The following is a 16,760-nucleotide window of genomic DNA, read 5'->3' as shown; positions in this document are numbered from 1 at the left end:
TTCTTGATTGCCATCAAGCATGATTCATCATGGTGCAATTCTAATGGTGTCAAATGTGTTGGAAGTAACTACTTGACTTTGTACCATGATAATAGCATGTACGGTTGCACCTGACTCACAGCCATTTTCTTTACAAAGGCGTTCTCACTCACAAAGACACACATACCTTTACCCACTAACCACCGACTGGTCAAAAATGAGCACTTTAATGCTTTAAAAGTAAAATAATTGAGGATTATTTGTGCTTATGATCAGTATTATGAATTAACACAATGTAAATATAAATAGTGCTTGTTTTGATATTCTTGGTGTTTCGTAACAGTTTTGTAACGATCATTAAGACGTGTACCTATATAATTATTGCTGTTCATCAATGTCCAGTCGTTTCTGAGGTTGTTAAGTTTGGTGTTTTCTTTTCTCAAAATCTTGGCTATTAAAATATTTGCCTTTCTTTAATGTGTCTCTTCATCGAAGTCAAAAATGAGTTTTATTTGCATAAACATTTAAGCTAGTTTTCGTGGGTAAAGACTAAATCTAGGCAGCATTTAACACAACATCATTGATTTATTTACATTACTCGAGTGCAAAAGTTACAGACTGTGTTCGTTCATAGGCCATCATTGTATTGATATGTTGTATCTATTCTACTGTTTTAGTAGACTAAGTGTCTTTGAGTATTATGAAAAGCGCTATATAAATTAAATGCATTATTATTATTTATGTTTAAAATTGACCTCAGTTATGTCTTGCTTTAGTTTGTCCTCACTGTTTGGCTTTCTGTTGTCACATTGCCTGGCACCCTGCTTTTGCTTTGTATGTCAAAGCACTTTGTAAACTCGTTTAAAGCTGCTGTATAAAGTAACATATTATTATTATTATTATTATTATTATTATTATTATTGTGTTTAATAATAATACTTTTATTTATATGGCATCATTTAGAATTATTGGTGTGAGTCAGTAATCCATTGTTGCCGGGGCTCCGGCGTGAATGTACAAGGATAACTTTGGAGCTCAGGTTTCAGTGCTGCCCTTCAGGTAGAAATGGGAGAAATTACACTGGATTCAAGGAGAAATCCACTGATGGCAAATTGCTGGGCTAATTTATAGGGACACACCCTGCACAGTGCAAAAAGAATGTTGCAGGTGGTCCGGGAGAATGGGAGGCGTCAGAGGGATAACTTTGGTCGGGTATAATATAGGGGTTTACACAGTGGAGATGCTGGCAGTGGTTGCGCTACAATGGGTGGAACAAATGAACAGAAAAAGGTTTTGATATGCTCCGTCTCATCTTCAAACCTCGTAAGTTGAGGGTCTTTTCTTTCAAACAGCATCAAGATATATTGTATAAAGTCCCTCCCTTTATAGAGAAATTACAACTATCTTCACATATATGTATTTATATAAATGTGTAAATAAATATGGCATCCAACAACTACAATATGGACAATCTTTTAAATAATAATCCATTTAATTTATATAGTGCTTTTCAAGATACTCAAAGACACTTTACATTATACACCGTAGACACAGCTACGGGGAGCAATGCAGGGTTAAGTGTCTTGCTCAAGGACACATCGACTAGGGCGGGGATTGAACTGCCAACCCCTTGATTGAAAGACGGGCATTCTAACCACTGACCCATAGTCCTAAATTCCAAATATAACATAGTTAAATAACTAAAAATGTATCAACATTTGGTCTGTAAACTAGTACTAAACTTCAGATCGGAACTAACAACTGTTTTTGTGACTTCCGGTGTGTTCTTTGAAGGCAGCTGAAAACTGTCCGACTTGATCTCAGTTTTTTGGCAACGCCCCCTGCAGCGGCCGCCTGCTCTCATCTGGATCCCAGGCGAGGCGCAGCTCTAACGAACGAGAGCAAAACCTAGTGATGCCCATGCAGGAACACGCGCACACTTCATAGGAATACAAATAGATCAGAATACAGGTATTAAAGTATTACATACACAAGTCATACAACACGTCGTCAAATTAATATTGCTTATAGTTGTGAACATGTCAAGTCAATGCTCTTCAAAGGAAAAAACACTAATATGCTGTAATGCACAATTTATTTAAACGTCTTACCGCTGCTCGTATACGCTGCTAACTTCCGGAAACTATTCCTGTAAAAAAGATTTATTGTAGGGTACTGAGACGACATGGCTCTCTTTAAATGGCTCTGGCTTCTACTATCCTTCCTGCAGTTAGCTCTCTCTCTTTAAAGTGGTCTGGGTTCTACTATGCTTCCTGCAGTTAGCTCTCTCTCTTTAAAGTGGTCTGGGTTCTACTATGCTCCCTGCCGTTAGCGCTCTCTTTAAAGGGCTCTGGGTTCTACTAACGTCCCTGCCGTTCGCTCGAGCTCGAATCCTTGCGGAAGTACTGACGTGTTAACAGCGAGAAGTGGCTAGTTTAGCTAGCTAGGTAGAGCCGGGTAGTGACACAGCGGCCGTATCAGGTAAGAAATGACAGTCATTGATTATTTTGACCATACTTGCAAACACAACTAAGAGACCCAGACAAGTATTGAAACTAAGAAAAACATACAACCAAAACCATTGTATCATTCAATTAGTGTTGATGTTGCTGCATGAGTTGTTTGAGTTGTATCTGAGCTAATGTTAGCTGGCTAGCCGTTGGCAACGTACTACTGTATCGACGGAAGTGAGTTGTCAGATTGTCGCAGTCCTCGCTGGTACTTGTAGTTCAACGGTTTCCTCATCAACATGAATTTTAATGGCAATAAAGTGGGTCGTGAACTACACTTTCTTTTGTCAGGTTTTGATAGGCGCCTCGCTGGAGTTGAGGGAAATGTAGTCGCATACTTTAATTTAAGGACCGAAAGAGGTTGACTTAAGATTTAGAAAAACTACATGACCCATACAAGCGATGATTTGGGCCAAAGGGCAATGTGCATTTAGATGACTAGTTAGCTATTTCTATGGGTAATTTGTAAGCTAACTTGAGTAATGTTCTTTCTTTAAAAATAATTGCATTGAAGAACCGTTTTAGAAAGTTGTTTCCGTCGTATCCAGACTATGGTTTTCCACGAGAGCCTGTTGTGATAAATATGACTTATTAGCTCCCTTCCAGACCGCTGAAGCCTGTTTGCTAGTTATGCAGCTAAAGGTAGCCACAATCACGAACAGCTATATACGGTCTTACCTTATTTAGCTACCGTTGTATGTCAGAGTTACTCATTAAAAGACGCAGTAATCGCTACGGTTAGACAATACAAGTTTGTAATGAGATACCTGAAACTTAACCCCGATCTACTCGGAAAATAGAAAATGTTTGAGCTACTCGTTAAATCAATGGATCACTAAAAAGTTCGAAGTAAAATCAGCCGAAATATGTCACCACTATGTAGGTTTAGGTGACACAAAGTGTTACCGAGCGAGATGGTTTCAACGGAGTTCCCTGTGTTTGTTCTCTACATGGATATCATTCTACACCGGTTATGTGTACCTGTCAGACAGCTTCCCCATCTGGACTCGCTTAACTACAAAACACACATTCTCCTTTTCATAGCTCCAAACTGCTGGTTCTTGATCACGCTTTTCAGTAGACTCATTTCCTGGTTAAATAACTTTAAATAAAAAAAAATACCTTCTTAACTAGTCTTACTGGATGGGTTATTTGTCAATGCCTCAAGTAAGAAGCAGGCGCAACGTTTGTTTAGAATTAACACATCTACTGGTGAATACGTTTTCATCTATTATTGGGAGCATTTTCTTCACACCAGATGCTTATTATTTTATTATTACCAAGATATGTTAATTGTATGGTATTAATTATTATTGTACTTAAAAATACCTACATTCCAGGCTTGCCCCTGCTAAGAAGTAAAACATGACAAAAAGAGGCAATACATGTTGAGGTGTGTCCTTTATCTTTACAAAAACTGGAAAAGGAAAAGGTTCTACCTTTTTTGTCTTATAAACTTGATGGAAAATACCCGCCAATATACCTGAGACTAGGAGATGCTAGGCGTGTGGACATTTAACATAACGTCTGTTTCAGTCATACTAGTGATGTCGTCTACATCCACGCACCCCTAATCAAAATGTCTTTTTCATCTTTGCTGGCAGAATGTCAGAAGGGGACAGTGTTGGGGAGTCAATCCATGGAAAACCATCTGTAGTTGCTGCCTTTTTCACACGGATTGGACAGGTAACATGTTTACTATTCAGATCACAATTGTATCTATTACGTAATTAGGGATTACATTATTTTATACACTTGTCTAAATACTGATTCTGATTATTTATTTATTTATTTTAAGCATCAGTCTATCTGTATTCCAGAACAATACTTTGACTACTTTCAGTTTCATATTCTTCACTCCTTTGTATTTAAGATAATCACTCGGTAGTAGTCCGTCAGTCAGGCAGAGAAATTCATGCGTCAAAGGCTAGAAAAGACTTTAATTATATATGTATGTCACTGTATCTCCACGAAGTGAAAGTTGACTGTTTTTCAATGGCGCTGCAATTTTTTATATTTATGATTGTCTTACTGGTTCATAAGTGATAGTCTCTACCTCTGATGGTTGTATTTGTTTCCTTTTTTCTTATATTCTTTTGTTATAGGTCTATCAGTCATGGCTAGACAAGTCAACGCCATTCTATATAGCGCGATGGGCATCTACTCTACTACTTACCGCTGTCTACATGATCAGAGTGTACATACTACAGGTAATTGTTCATTTTCATTTTTTTATATACACTTTACTATATCGTTCTTTGCTCAGGGTAGTAAACAAATGTGACACATGAGAATCGTATGTAGTTGTAATAAAAGCAACATTGTAACCAAATCTTAAACTTGCCCTGCAGTTTAAAATGTACATTTGTTTTAGGCTGTCAGAGTAAGGTGTTTATTCACCTCTACTAATTATTTACCTAGAAGTTTGTGATGGTGTTGTACTGGATTGTATTATATTTAAGGCTCATTGTTTTTGTTTTGTGCTGATTGTCACCAAAGGTGACAGTGGCTTAGAGGACACTACAAGAAGACAGTGGCTGTACATCTTTTTCATTTTGTATGAGTGTTTGGAAAATGTGCCTACTTGCCTGTTCTGTTTTCATGAAAATGTTATGCTCATATGTGTGTGTAATTTTCACTAACAAAAGGTGCACATTCATATTTTCTGGCTGCCCAGAAATCCTGTTAATCTAGTGATGTTTCTTATGCTGCCTTTCAGGGTTGGTATATAGTAACATATGCTTTGGGAATCTACCATCTCAACCTGTTCATTGCTTTTCTATCGCCAAAAGTGGATCCTTCACTGCTTGACGAAGGCAAGTTGGATCAATTAAATCTCATCAGCTTTTTGTACAATTGTCATATTGTGTACTTTGTAGTAGGTTACCTATTGGGTTGTTGATGGCTTTTTATTTAGGCTTTTAACACATTACGGTGAATATCAAAAATCACTTGGAATACTTTTCCATACACAACACATGTATGCAGCATCACATATGTTTACAAACCTATCTTAGTGTGTGTATTTAGTTGTCCAAACAGAACAAAATGTCTGGTTGGAAGTGTGCAACACATTTTAACATTGAGATGTTTGTATCCACAAAACACAACTTGTTAGAACGTCCAAGGAATTAAATGTTATAGTGCCAACCACACTATTAATTAACAAGTGCTCTCTCAGAAGTTAAGTGCAGACGCATGAAAGCAAAAACGGTTGTGAAGTTGTTTATTCCCCTTATTTGGCCGTAAATCATTTTAATCAATTTTTTCTAATGTTTTGGCTTGTATGTTGTGATTGAAGATTTCACTTTTTACAACATATCACCCATAATCTCTCGCTCTCGCTATCTCTCTCTTGCAGATGAGGGCCCATCCCTTCCCACCAAGCAAAACGAGGAGTTCCGCCCTTTCATCAGGAGATTGCCTGAATTCAAATTCTGGTGAGTCGAGCTCATTGCTGGGCCACCTGTCACTGATGGAGTGATTGCAATAGATTTTTCTGTTAAATGTTCTGTGGTCAACTTTTAAAGTCATGCAGAGCTCATTTAAATAAAACAAAGATGTTGACTTGTATTGCGTGTATTTGCTTGTGACTCTGTGTGATCTTGAATTATTCTCTACATCATCCATAGATCATGCCGAGAGACATTACATATAAAATATTATTTGACTCTTGTAAGCCTGGCTTGACAAGCCTTTACTGGGAAAGTTAGCATCTTTGAGCAGTTTTAGCATTATAAAAATGTTACTGGTTGAGCATTAAGTCAACGTTTCTGTGTTCTAGTACACACAGTTCATGTTGATCCTTTCCTGACTGCCATGTGTTTATGCACCCTATATTGTCCTCTTGTGCACTAAAGTGGCTTTGCAGCTGGCGTTTCAGAGTGTATAAAACAATGATCTTTGGTTCCCCTTTTTTTCCGTGGTTTTTAAAAAAGAACTGTAATATCATTGAGTAATTAACAGCTGTTTTCATACTCACTGCGTTAACTGACTTGAGAAAATATGATGTATTCTAATGCATGTTCACATGTGAAGAAATCAAGTTTATCCAACAACCTTTTGTTCATTGTGAGTTGTTTGTAATATTTGTTTCCATTTTCCTATATGGATTAATTTAATTCTAAGAAATGTGCATGCATTCAATAAATGACTGGTTAGGAGTTTGTTTGTTGAGGATGTTGGTGACGTATGCTTCCACTAATGTGGGTCGACTGGTTTAACTGATGGATATCATACTTGTCTTGCCAGGCATTCGGCGACGAAAGGCATCGTCATCGCCATGATTTGCACATTTTTTGAAGCCTTCAATGTGCCAGTGTTCTGGCCTATACTTGTAATGTACTTCATCATGCTCTTCTGCATCACCATGAAGAGGCAGATCAAGGTAAAAAGTGTACATTGACTGACCCCTATAAGTGCACTGCATATGTTGACACTGCAGCTGTCCTGGAGTGAGTGTAACGCAAACACTGCATTGCTTTAGATTACATAGAAGATCTATTGGTTGTGACGAATCCAAGTCGAAATGCCTATCTTTTCATCATTATGAAAATGAGCTGTGTAGAATGTCAGGAACACCAGACTATATCATGCAATACAAAATTGAAAGTAATAATAATTCTCCTCTTTTTCTTCCCCACTTTCTCTAGCATATGGTCAAGTACAGATACCTACCCTTCACACATGGGAAGAGGACATACAAAGGCAAGGACGAAACAGGGAAACCTTTTGCTAGTTAAAATCTCCCACTTTCCCTCTTCCTTCTCATTTTAAATTTATCGGCCACAGTTAGTGGTGCGTGACGAGGGTTAGAGATTGATTTACCTTTTTGTAAGCGGGACAGAAACAAGAAATGAAAAATATAAATGTTGATCCATGGTTCAGATGAGGATATGACCAGCATGGATCAAATTAGTCTGGGAATATTGCCTTTGTCTATTTAGGGGTAGGGTTTTTTTTTTTCTTCTTCTTCTTGAGGACTGCAATCCTCATTTTAGGATTGGTCTGCTATTGTTCAGAAGTAGGTGAGACTCAGTGCTGCCTTTTGCCTTTTAACCCCATGGGGTAAGTATAAAGTCACCAAGGAGGAACCACACTGAAAAAAGTTGCCGTGAAACTTGTGATTATTTTTTTTCAATGATGGGGATTCCAGTACATCTCCTTCTCCCCAAGTGAAATAAATTTGCCAACTTTGATTAATATATTGGTACCTACTTATTTGTAACAAGCTATATATTGAAAGTCAGTAGTGTTAGAAACATGACACGATTAAATGTGTGAGATGAAGCTGAAGGAAATGCAATGTCTTTAAGTTGAATCATTTCATCTTTTGTGATAAAATTGTGCGGCTGCTCTGGGTCACAAGTGTCTCAGACGGTCCTCCTGTACTACATGCAGAAACTTGGAAAAATTAGACACCTTTCACTTGACTGTGCATTCATGACATAAGGCAGAAAGACGCCTATCATAATTCATCTCTTGAAAGGATTAGCCTATACTCAGCGCAAATAATTTTAGATTAAAATTTGTAATTTATCTTGAATTGGCACCTAACGCAATATTTTTGTTACCTGATTCTCACGAGCATAGCCAGTGGAGCAAGCATCATTATGGATGATTAACAGGGACTTGACTTGAATCTTTAGCCACCCACCACGTCATTGAATGCGTTGTTCAAAGCGAGTGTCACTAATCCCAACCCATTTAGTGTCCTGTAGCCTGTGGTCTACCTAAATCACCTCTTTCTATTTTAGCGCTTTTGTAGAGCTGGGATACTGTGTCGTTGAGCACCTCTATAAACCAAATTACATCGCTTTTTTTTTTTAGGATGCATTTAGCTTAATATGGCAAGTCAATGAATTTGTTTTACGTCAGATCTTTAGACCATTATGTGTATTATTATTATTATTATTATTCAAAATATACTTTGTCTTCAAATTGTACAGCCAGTATTCAAGTCCAATTCATGATGAGGTCTAATCTGAAATAATAGTTAAACAATTACACATTTATCCCAAAGACCTTTTCTCTTTGAAACATTTACCCATCTAGGTTTCAAAGCCTGGGGTCCATTCAATTTATGTAGAGTAGCTGTTTTAGTACTTACAAATCTGTGTTTACTTTGAACATTTTTGGTAAATATAGTCATTCCAAGCAAACTTTTGTTCTCTTTCTTTTGCAGAGGAAACATAAGAACACAGAGATTGAGAGCTTTTATTATAACAAATGGATGAAGTGGGTGGCGAGCACTCTTTTCTATAAACCTGTTTTGTTTTTCTCCATTTTTATCAGAATGCTGGGGATAATCTGTCATTATTAAACTTTGGTCAGCACTGTAGTAAGGGATCAACCATTTTCCTGTAAAAAGTTTGTTTCAAAGGGTTGTCCGTAGGATTTGTGTATATATATATATTTGAAAATATGAAATTTCTTTGACATTATTTTTATTTTAGTTTTTTCTTTCAACCACCAAACTGTTTCCAAGTGTTTAAATCCATTTCAGTTGAAATTGATGAAAGCAGAACTGGTTAATTGGGTTCTAGATTGGATGAATTAAATGTTTCTCATAGACTGCATGTTAGTGTTTTCCTGTGCTACAGTTATAAACAAAAACTTGATTTTAACAACTTAAGTGTAATTTTTTTTCACTCCAAATGCTATTAAAGAGGCTGTGTCCCATCAAACAGAACATCGTTGTCTCTGCCTCCATATTATTCAGATATCAATGGAGGAGATCGGGGCCAAAGGTTTCTCCACTTTTTCATTTGACTCTCTTTCAGTACAGTTCATAAATCACTGAACATCTTTCCCACTCAAACATATTGATGAGATGCAAGAAACAGACAATTAAAAAAATGCAACAGTGACATCAACGCAAGTTAATAGAATTATTCGCTGACGGGAAGCGCAAGAAAATACTTTGCTCTCTCAATACCAAACGTTCCATGTTGTAAGCGGTTTTCTGCACTCGCATCAGGAAGGCGCATTCCTCTCTTCCATTTAAGAGTTATGGAGGTCACTGAGCATTCCTGGTAACACTCAATGCAGCACACATGTGTTTAAGTCCTTCCTCACTTCTGTGCCTCCATACAATCTTTGTCTCTGAGCCTGCAGGCAGTTCCTATGACCTCATGGCCAACCTGGTCTGTGCTCTGATCGACAGCCGTCAGGCCACATGGGCTAGATATAGAAACGTGTGAAATATGATCAAGAGAAATGTTTTCATAGCGAATGTTCTGAATATTTGGGGGGGGGGGGGTTTCCCCATAAATTTGCAAACAATTCTACAATCCTGTTTTTAATTCATCATTATTTTAATACGGGAAGATTGTGCAGGGGGGGACATTATTCAAACTTTTTTTTTTTTGCATACTGATTTGTGTATTCTCCATTTCTGAGGACTTATATGCACTCCTATTTCCTAGTTTACATCAGATGGGTAAGCTAGCACAATGAAACTCTTCTTGGTTTCGCTACTTCTCCTGGAAGCTTGTCTTCATGCCTTCGGCTCAATGCACCATGCAGCCTCAGAGTTTCAGCTGGAAGGAGAATATGTGTTGGCTGGACTTTTTGATATTCATCATGTTAGTTCTGCTGTTGCACAAATCAGACCAGAAGGAATCGACTGCTCCAAGTGAGTCTTACAATATGTCTGAAAGGATATTTGGGATATTTTTTGAGGTTGAAAATAATGGAACACCTCGGTGTTAACACATGACAGATTACTCATTCAAGTCTTTGCATTAGGTTTTAGGTCAGCGGATAAAGCGTGTAACATTTTCCCCAAGAACAATTTAATGAATTGCTATATTTTCAAAGTTTAAGAACATCGTCTCCATTATCTTGTTTTAGATGTACGTGTCTGTACAGGCAGTGAATGGTGAAACTAATTCTCAAATGATCTCACTTTCCTTCCTCTGTTCTCAGTCAACCCTTGATTCTGTCGAGCTATCGGAGGTTTCAGTTGATGAGATTCTCTGTAGAGGAAATCAATAACTCCACAAACCTCCTGCCAAATGTCTCTCTGGGCTATGATATATTTGACCACTGCTCAGATACACACAGTTTTCCAGGCATTTTTAAACTCCTCTCAGTCGATGGCATGATCCAGCCTTGGGGCAAAGCACACAGGAATGTGTCCAAAGTGATGGCGGTGGTCGGCCCTTTTACGAGCACTCAGGTCCTGACTGTGGCCCCGCTGTTCATGATGGATCTCATTCCTATGGTAAGTTTTCAGATACGTCAAGTCATTAAAGAAAACTGTTTTACATGCATTTTTAAAAAAAAAATGTAAACAGATTTTATATTGGTCACTAAAATAATGACAATTGCTCTATGTGTGTTCCTATCAATTAATTGTGAAATGTGTTTTAACGTTACATTTGAGTAGTTGTCGCTGAAAATTATACATTTTTTTCCATTTCTCTTGACAGGTCAGTTATGGAGCTTCTACTTCGGTCTTTTCAAGAAAACAGCAATTTCCCTCTTTCCTACGAACAGTGCATCCCAATAAAGACGTCATAGAAGTGATTGTTCATATCATTCAACACTTCAACTGGCGCTGGGTTGCATTCCTTAACATTGATGATGATTATGGAAATGATGGCCGGGAGTTGTTCATGAAGAGGATTAGCAACACTGATATTTGCATGGCATACACCAAAGGCCTCAATCTATATACAGATCACTCCCAACTATTCAGACAGATAGAAACACAGAGGATAGGTATCATCATTGTTTTTGCTCCTGAATGGACTGCTGAAGCTCTCATTGAGTCCGCTATACAACTCAATGTCACTAACAAGGTGTGGATAGCAGGACACGCATGGTCCTTAAACAAGAAGCTCCCCAAGAAGAAAGGAATCAAACATATTGGAACTGTAATTGGGGTTTCTGAGCCAAAAGTAACAATACCTGGTTTCAGTGATTTTATTTATTCTTCCAAAAACCAGACTCATTCTAAAAATGCAGAACAAAATGTGTTTTGTAATCAGGGTTGCAACTGCAGCAGCTTGAGTGCAGAAGAAATCCTCACTGTGGACCCATCTTTTAATTTTCCCGTTTATTCTGCTGTGTATGCCATCGCTCATGCCTTACACAACACCTTGCAATGTGAATCAGGCAGATGTAATGGTAATATTACAGTATACCCACATATGGTAAGTGTACACGTAATCTGACAATACATTTATATAATTATTTAATTTAATCTGATTCTTGCCAATATCTTATCTTAAAAACAAGCCCATTTGAAAGTTTAAATCCTATAAATTTAAAAACCTATTGCATCATCATCTAATCATATTCATTGTAGACAAATGCTCTCTGTACTAAAAGTTCTCTGTGCTTTGTGTACACTCATCAGGTTCTTGCAGAGCTGAAAAAGTCAAACTTTACACTTTTAAACCAAAGTGTTACATTTGATGAGAATGGAGACCCCAACTATGGATCCTATTCGATAGTTTTCTGGAACCAAATTGGTGATGCAGAGGAGATTGGCTTTTATCATTTTCACCCAACTTTCCATTTCTTCATCAACAACACCCAAATTCAGTGGTACACAGAGGAAAGGGTACGTTGTTTTTCCCTACAACGAATTGATATGCTATAAGTTGATTTAAAAATACTTTGTTTTCCCACTTTTGCAAGGATGTGTGTGTGGATGAGTGCACATATGCACATTTATTTAGAAAAAACTGACGGGCAAAACATAATATCTGAAACATCAACCAATGGTGGTTTTTCATGGTGTCATTTGCAGGGGACGTCTAGATGTTCTGTTCAGTGTTGATTGCATATTCCAAACACGCGTTTAGAATTTGTTTAAGCTGTAGGCATAAATACTGCCACCTGTCTATAATTTGCCTCCAAGCCTCATGGTGTTATCTTACATTTGTCCTTACTTGTCTTTTAAATAATTGTCTTGTACAGGTACCTACTTCACTGTGTTCCCAAGAATGTGATGTAGGATTTGCAAAAAAGCAAGATGGAATCCACAAATGCTGCTTCAATTGTGACATCTGTGAGAAGGGAACTTATATCAACAAAACAGGTACATTATTTTACAGAGAAAGACAAGCAGTGCTGTCTTTTTGGTCTTGATGTGAGCCCATTTTAGAATTTTAAACGTTTTTATGGCATACCGGGAATCACCATTAGAAGCGAGACAGAAGTAGCATGTGAGCGATCGGTCATCCAATCCATTGGCTAAAAAATGTTTTTTTTACTTTGAGACATTTTGAGATATCTCTAAAATATCTGAACGTGTCCTCGTTATGGTTCCACTTCAACTAACGGCCGCTGACCGTTAGTCTAAGTAAGTGTTTATTCTCCCAAAACACACGTTCACGGACAGCTGCAGACACCACAGTACACACTAAATGTACTTGAGGATAAAGTTTTGTTCATACAGTATCACAAATTAAATGTAAAACACAGCTTTGATCTTTTTTTAGCCACAGGGGATTTTTCAAAACTGAATTTTTGAATTTTATCTCTCATGTTGAACAGAGGATCCCTACAAGTGCATCAACTGTAAGAAAACTGAATGGTCTGCACCAGGAAGTACATCATGTAATCTGCGGGTGGTGGAGTACGTCCCATTCACAGACAGCGGGGCTATAATGATCATGGTCGGAGCCTGGGTCTTGGTGGGCCTCACACTAGCCATGTCCGCTCTCTTTGCCATCAACTACAATACACCTGTTGTCAGATCTGCTGGGGGACCAATGTGCTTCCTAATTTTTAGCTGCCTTAGTCTGTGTAGTCTCAGTGTGTTCTTTTACTTTGGTAAGCCAACCACTTCCTCTTGTATCTTAAGGTTCTTACCATTTCTCTTGTTTTACACGGTTTGTCTCGCATGTTTTGTGGTGCGCTCTTTTCAAATTGTATATATTTTTAAAATGGCCGCCAAGTTCCCCAAGCTCCATAGTTGGTGGATGAAATATCATGGACAATGGCTGGTCATCACTGTGGCATTTGTTACTCAGGCACTCCTCCTTCTTTTTGGCTGTGCTTTTGCCCCTCCCAAGCCCTACAATGACACACTCGAGTACCCAGACAAAGTCATACTTGCTTGTGATATTAATCTCAAAGCATTCGCCGGTCCTGTGATTTTACTTTTATCTTTGTGCTCTCTTTGCTTTATTTTCTCCTACATGGGAAAAGACCTCCCTAAAAATTACAATGAAGCCAAAGCAATAACCTTCTGCCTGCTGATGCTGATCCTCACCTGGGTCATCTTTGCCACTGAGTACTTACTTTACCATGGCAAGTACATCCAAACACTCAACGCCCTGGCTGTACTCTCCAGTCTCTACTCCTTTCTGTTGTGGTATTTCCTCCCAAAATGTCACATCATCCTTTTTCAATCATACAAAAACACACAGGAGTACTTCCAAAGTCTCATTCAGAATTATACCATCAGACAGTAGCAGCTTCCAGTAAATGTGTGTTCTGTATTCAAGAAGAGATGTGCTAACCGACCTCCTGAATACTTTCAATTAAATCACATTAATCACAGTAGAACATCATATTTTAAATCTGTCCCTGTTTTGTTGTATCCTAATTAGGTTGATTGTTTATATTTGGTTGTTTTACTCAGGGGTGTAAGAATCTTGAAATTCAATATGCAGTCAATAACATTTAAACATAGGCTCTTTTAATGCTGTGTTAGCATCACAGCCATGGTAAGGGCTCTGTGACTCTGTACAGCAGTGCCTTGAGCGAAATGCTAACATCAGCATGTTTATATAACATACTCATGATATAGTGCTGCAGGGTTACGGTATATCTTTAAATTAATTAATGATTGTTTTTATGGAATGATTTTATTTGCCTTTTTGTAATTGTATGTAGCTGTAAAGCACTTTGAATTGCCTTGTGTATGAATTGTGCTCTATAAATAAACTTGCCTATCTTTGATGACCAACCCAGAAGTTAGCATTGCCCTGGTTCCCTTAAAAATGTTGGCTAACTGCAAAAAAAAAAATGTAAACAAACAAAACTTTATGATACTTACACATGTTGTTCACCAAGATAGTCTTCACAAATAAATAAAACTTGTATGAATTTTTTTGCGTAAATACAATCGGCAGAAGTGAAAAACTAACATTAGGCGATAAACAAACTACACTATGGTCGCATGACTTCACATAAATAAGATGATGGCGTGATAATGTTTAGTCGTCTTACTTAGCCACTGTTTAGCAACCACCATTTTTAAGATATATAAAAGCTACAAAAACCATGAACATAAACCGTGATACATCGAAAGTGTGACATTTCAAAATGAAACAGGATACACTAAACATACATGAAGAGGATTAAATAAGGAAAAACATAAACGCAAAGTCCTCTAGTTCCGATCCTCTTAGTTTACATGTAAAGCAGTTATATCACAGTTCTTGGGGCCATATTGTAGTTTGTTTCTTTATTTTATCTTTGAGGAAAGCACAAGGGGAATTTATACATGCAGTTCTGCCATTGAACACAGGGCGGAGCAGTACATGCAAATATGCACAAGTGCCTGGTCATGACAATCAGGTGTGGACAGGAAGCTAAGAGTTTTTGACCATGTCTTAACCTGTCACATCATGTCTTATCCTGTCACGTCATGTCTTCTCCTGTCACGTCATGTCTTCTCCTGTCACGTCATGTGAGATCATGTCTTATCCTGTCACGTCATGTGAGATCATGTCTTATCCTGTCACGTCATGTCTTATCCTGTCACATCATGTCTTATCCTGTCACATCATGTCTTATCCTGTGACGTCATGTCTTATCCTGTCACGTCATGTCTTATCCTGTCACGTCATGTCTTATCCTGTGACGTCATGTCTTATCCTGTCACATCATGTCTTATCCTGTCACGTCATGTGAGATCATGTCTTATCCTGTCACATGTCTTATCCTGTCACGTCATGTCTTATCCTGTCACATCATGTCTTATCCTGTCACGTCATGTCTTATCCTGTCACGTCATGTCTTATCCTGTCACGTCATGTCTTATCCTGTCACATCATGTCTTATCCTGTCACGTCATGTGAGATCATGTCTTATCCTGTCACATCATGTCTTATCCTGTCACGTCATGTGAGATCATGTCTTATCCTGTCACGTCATGTCTTATCCTGTCACGTCATGTGAGATCATGTCTTATCCTGTCACGTCATGTCTTATCCTGTCACATCATGTCTTATCCTGTCACATCATGTCTTATCCTGTCACGTCATGTCTTATCCTGTCACATCATGTCTTATCCTGTCACGTCATGTCTTATCCTGTCACATCATGTCTTATCCTGTCACGTCATGTGAGATCATGTCTTATCCTGTCACGTCATGTCTTATCCTGTCACATCATGTCTTATCCTGTCACGTCATGTCTTATCCTGTCACATCATGTCTTATCCTGTCACATCATGTCTTATCCTGTCACATCATGTCTTATCCTGTCACATCATGTCTTATCCTGTCACGTCATGTCTTATCCTGTCACGTCATGTCTTATCCTGTCACATCATGTCTTATCCTGTCACGTCATGTCTTATCCTGTCACATCATGTCTTATCCTGTCACATCATGTCTTATCCTGTCACGTCATGTGAGATCATGTCTTATCCTGTCACATCATGTCTTATCCTGTCACATGTCCAGTCACGTTGTGTCATATCCTGTCATGTCGTGTTCATACCTTGTTGGTGTGAGAGCATGACTGGCATGCTCAGATTCATTGGTACAATTAAGATTGAACAGTGCTGATTGAATGCTGTGGTGACAATAAAAAGTAAATAAATGGATCAACTAGGCTAGGCTACAGGCACACTGCGAAATATGTTTTCTGTTGAGATAAATATCAGGGTGCATACCGTCAGGCTACGTATCCCTTTTGTATGCTTCCATCTTTTCTCCATGTATGTATCAATATGTGATATGTGACATATGGATGCTCCATTTTTATAAATACAATGTGATTATATCGCAATGTAATGTTTGTTGCACTGTTAAATATTTTTCTTTCATATAAGTCCAAATGGAACATGCTGTACACATTTGAAATGGGTTGCCCCAGTAAGATTAAAGCCTCTACCCTCGAACCACTTCATTTTCAAAGTGTACTTATTTATACACACGCACTGTATTCTCCATCATGTAATATTTTCCAATTGTATCAGTCCTGTAATTACTTATTCTAATGTCGTCATTATACAGTAATACAGCTTTAATGAAATCCCTGCTTTATGCAAGGGAGTGATAGTTACAAGAAGAC

At 38.0% G+C, this 16,760-nt stretch overlaps 2 protein-coding genes across 3 annotated transcripts; both read left to right on the top strand.

Moving 5' to 3' along the window:
- The first annotated feature begins 2,326 nt into the window (after positions 1–2,326).
- Positions 2,327–9,180, top strand: rer1 (retention in endoplasmic reticulum sorting receptor 1). Of its 2 annotated transcripts, XM_034538253.1 has the most exons (8): positions 2,327–2,460; positions 4,094–4,175; positions 4,595–4,699; positions 5,209–5,305; positions 5,851–5,929; positions 6,741–6,876; positions 7,142–7,196; positions 8,674–9,180. In XM_034538253.1, exons 2-8 carry the CDS (start codon positions 4,095–4,097, stop codon positions 8,682–8,684), a joined length of 564 nt encoding a protein of 187 aa, XP_034394144.1. In that variant the 5' UTR covers positions 2,327–2,460; position 4,094; the 3' UTR covers positions 8,685–9,180. The 2 variants fall into 2 exon arrangements, with proteins under 2 accessions (XP_034394144.1, XP_034394143.1); XM_034538252.1 differs by having other exon boundaries at positions 2,328–2,460; positions 7,142–9,180.
- An 817-nt stretch (positions 9,181–9,997) lies between these two features.
- Positions 9,998–14,275, top strand: LOC117733614 (taste receptor type 1 member 1-like). Its single transcript, XM_034537391.1, has 6 exons — positions 9,998–10,125; positions 10,419–10,716; positions 10,925–11,650; positions 11,857–12,063; positions 12,423–12,543; positions 13,002–14,275. Exons 1-6 carry the CDS (start codon positions 10,004–10,006, stop codon positions 13,922–13,924), a joined length of 2,397 nt encoding a protein of 798 aa, XP_034393282.1. The 5' UTR covers positions 9,998–10,003; the 3' UTR covers positions 13,925–14,275.
- The last annotated feature ends 2,485 nt before the right edge of the window (positions 14,276–16,760 follow it).

The sequence above is a fragment of the Cyclopterus lumpus genome, chromosome 7, assembly GCF_009769545.1.
Source record: "Cyclopterus lumpus isolate fCycLum1 chromosome 7, fCycLum1.pri, whole genome shotgun sequence".
NCBI classification, from domain to species: Eukaryota; Metazoa; Chordata; class Actinopteri; order Perciformes; family Cyclopteridae; genus Cyclopterus; species Cyclopterus lumpus.
The sequence above is the reverse complement of the archived record's forward strand: the minus strand, read 5'-3'. Positions and strand labels throughout refer to the sequence as shown.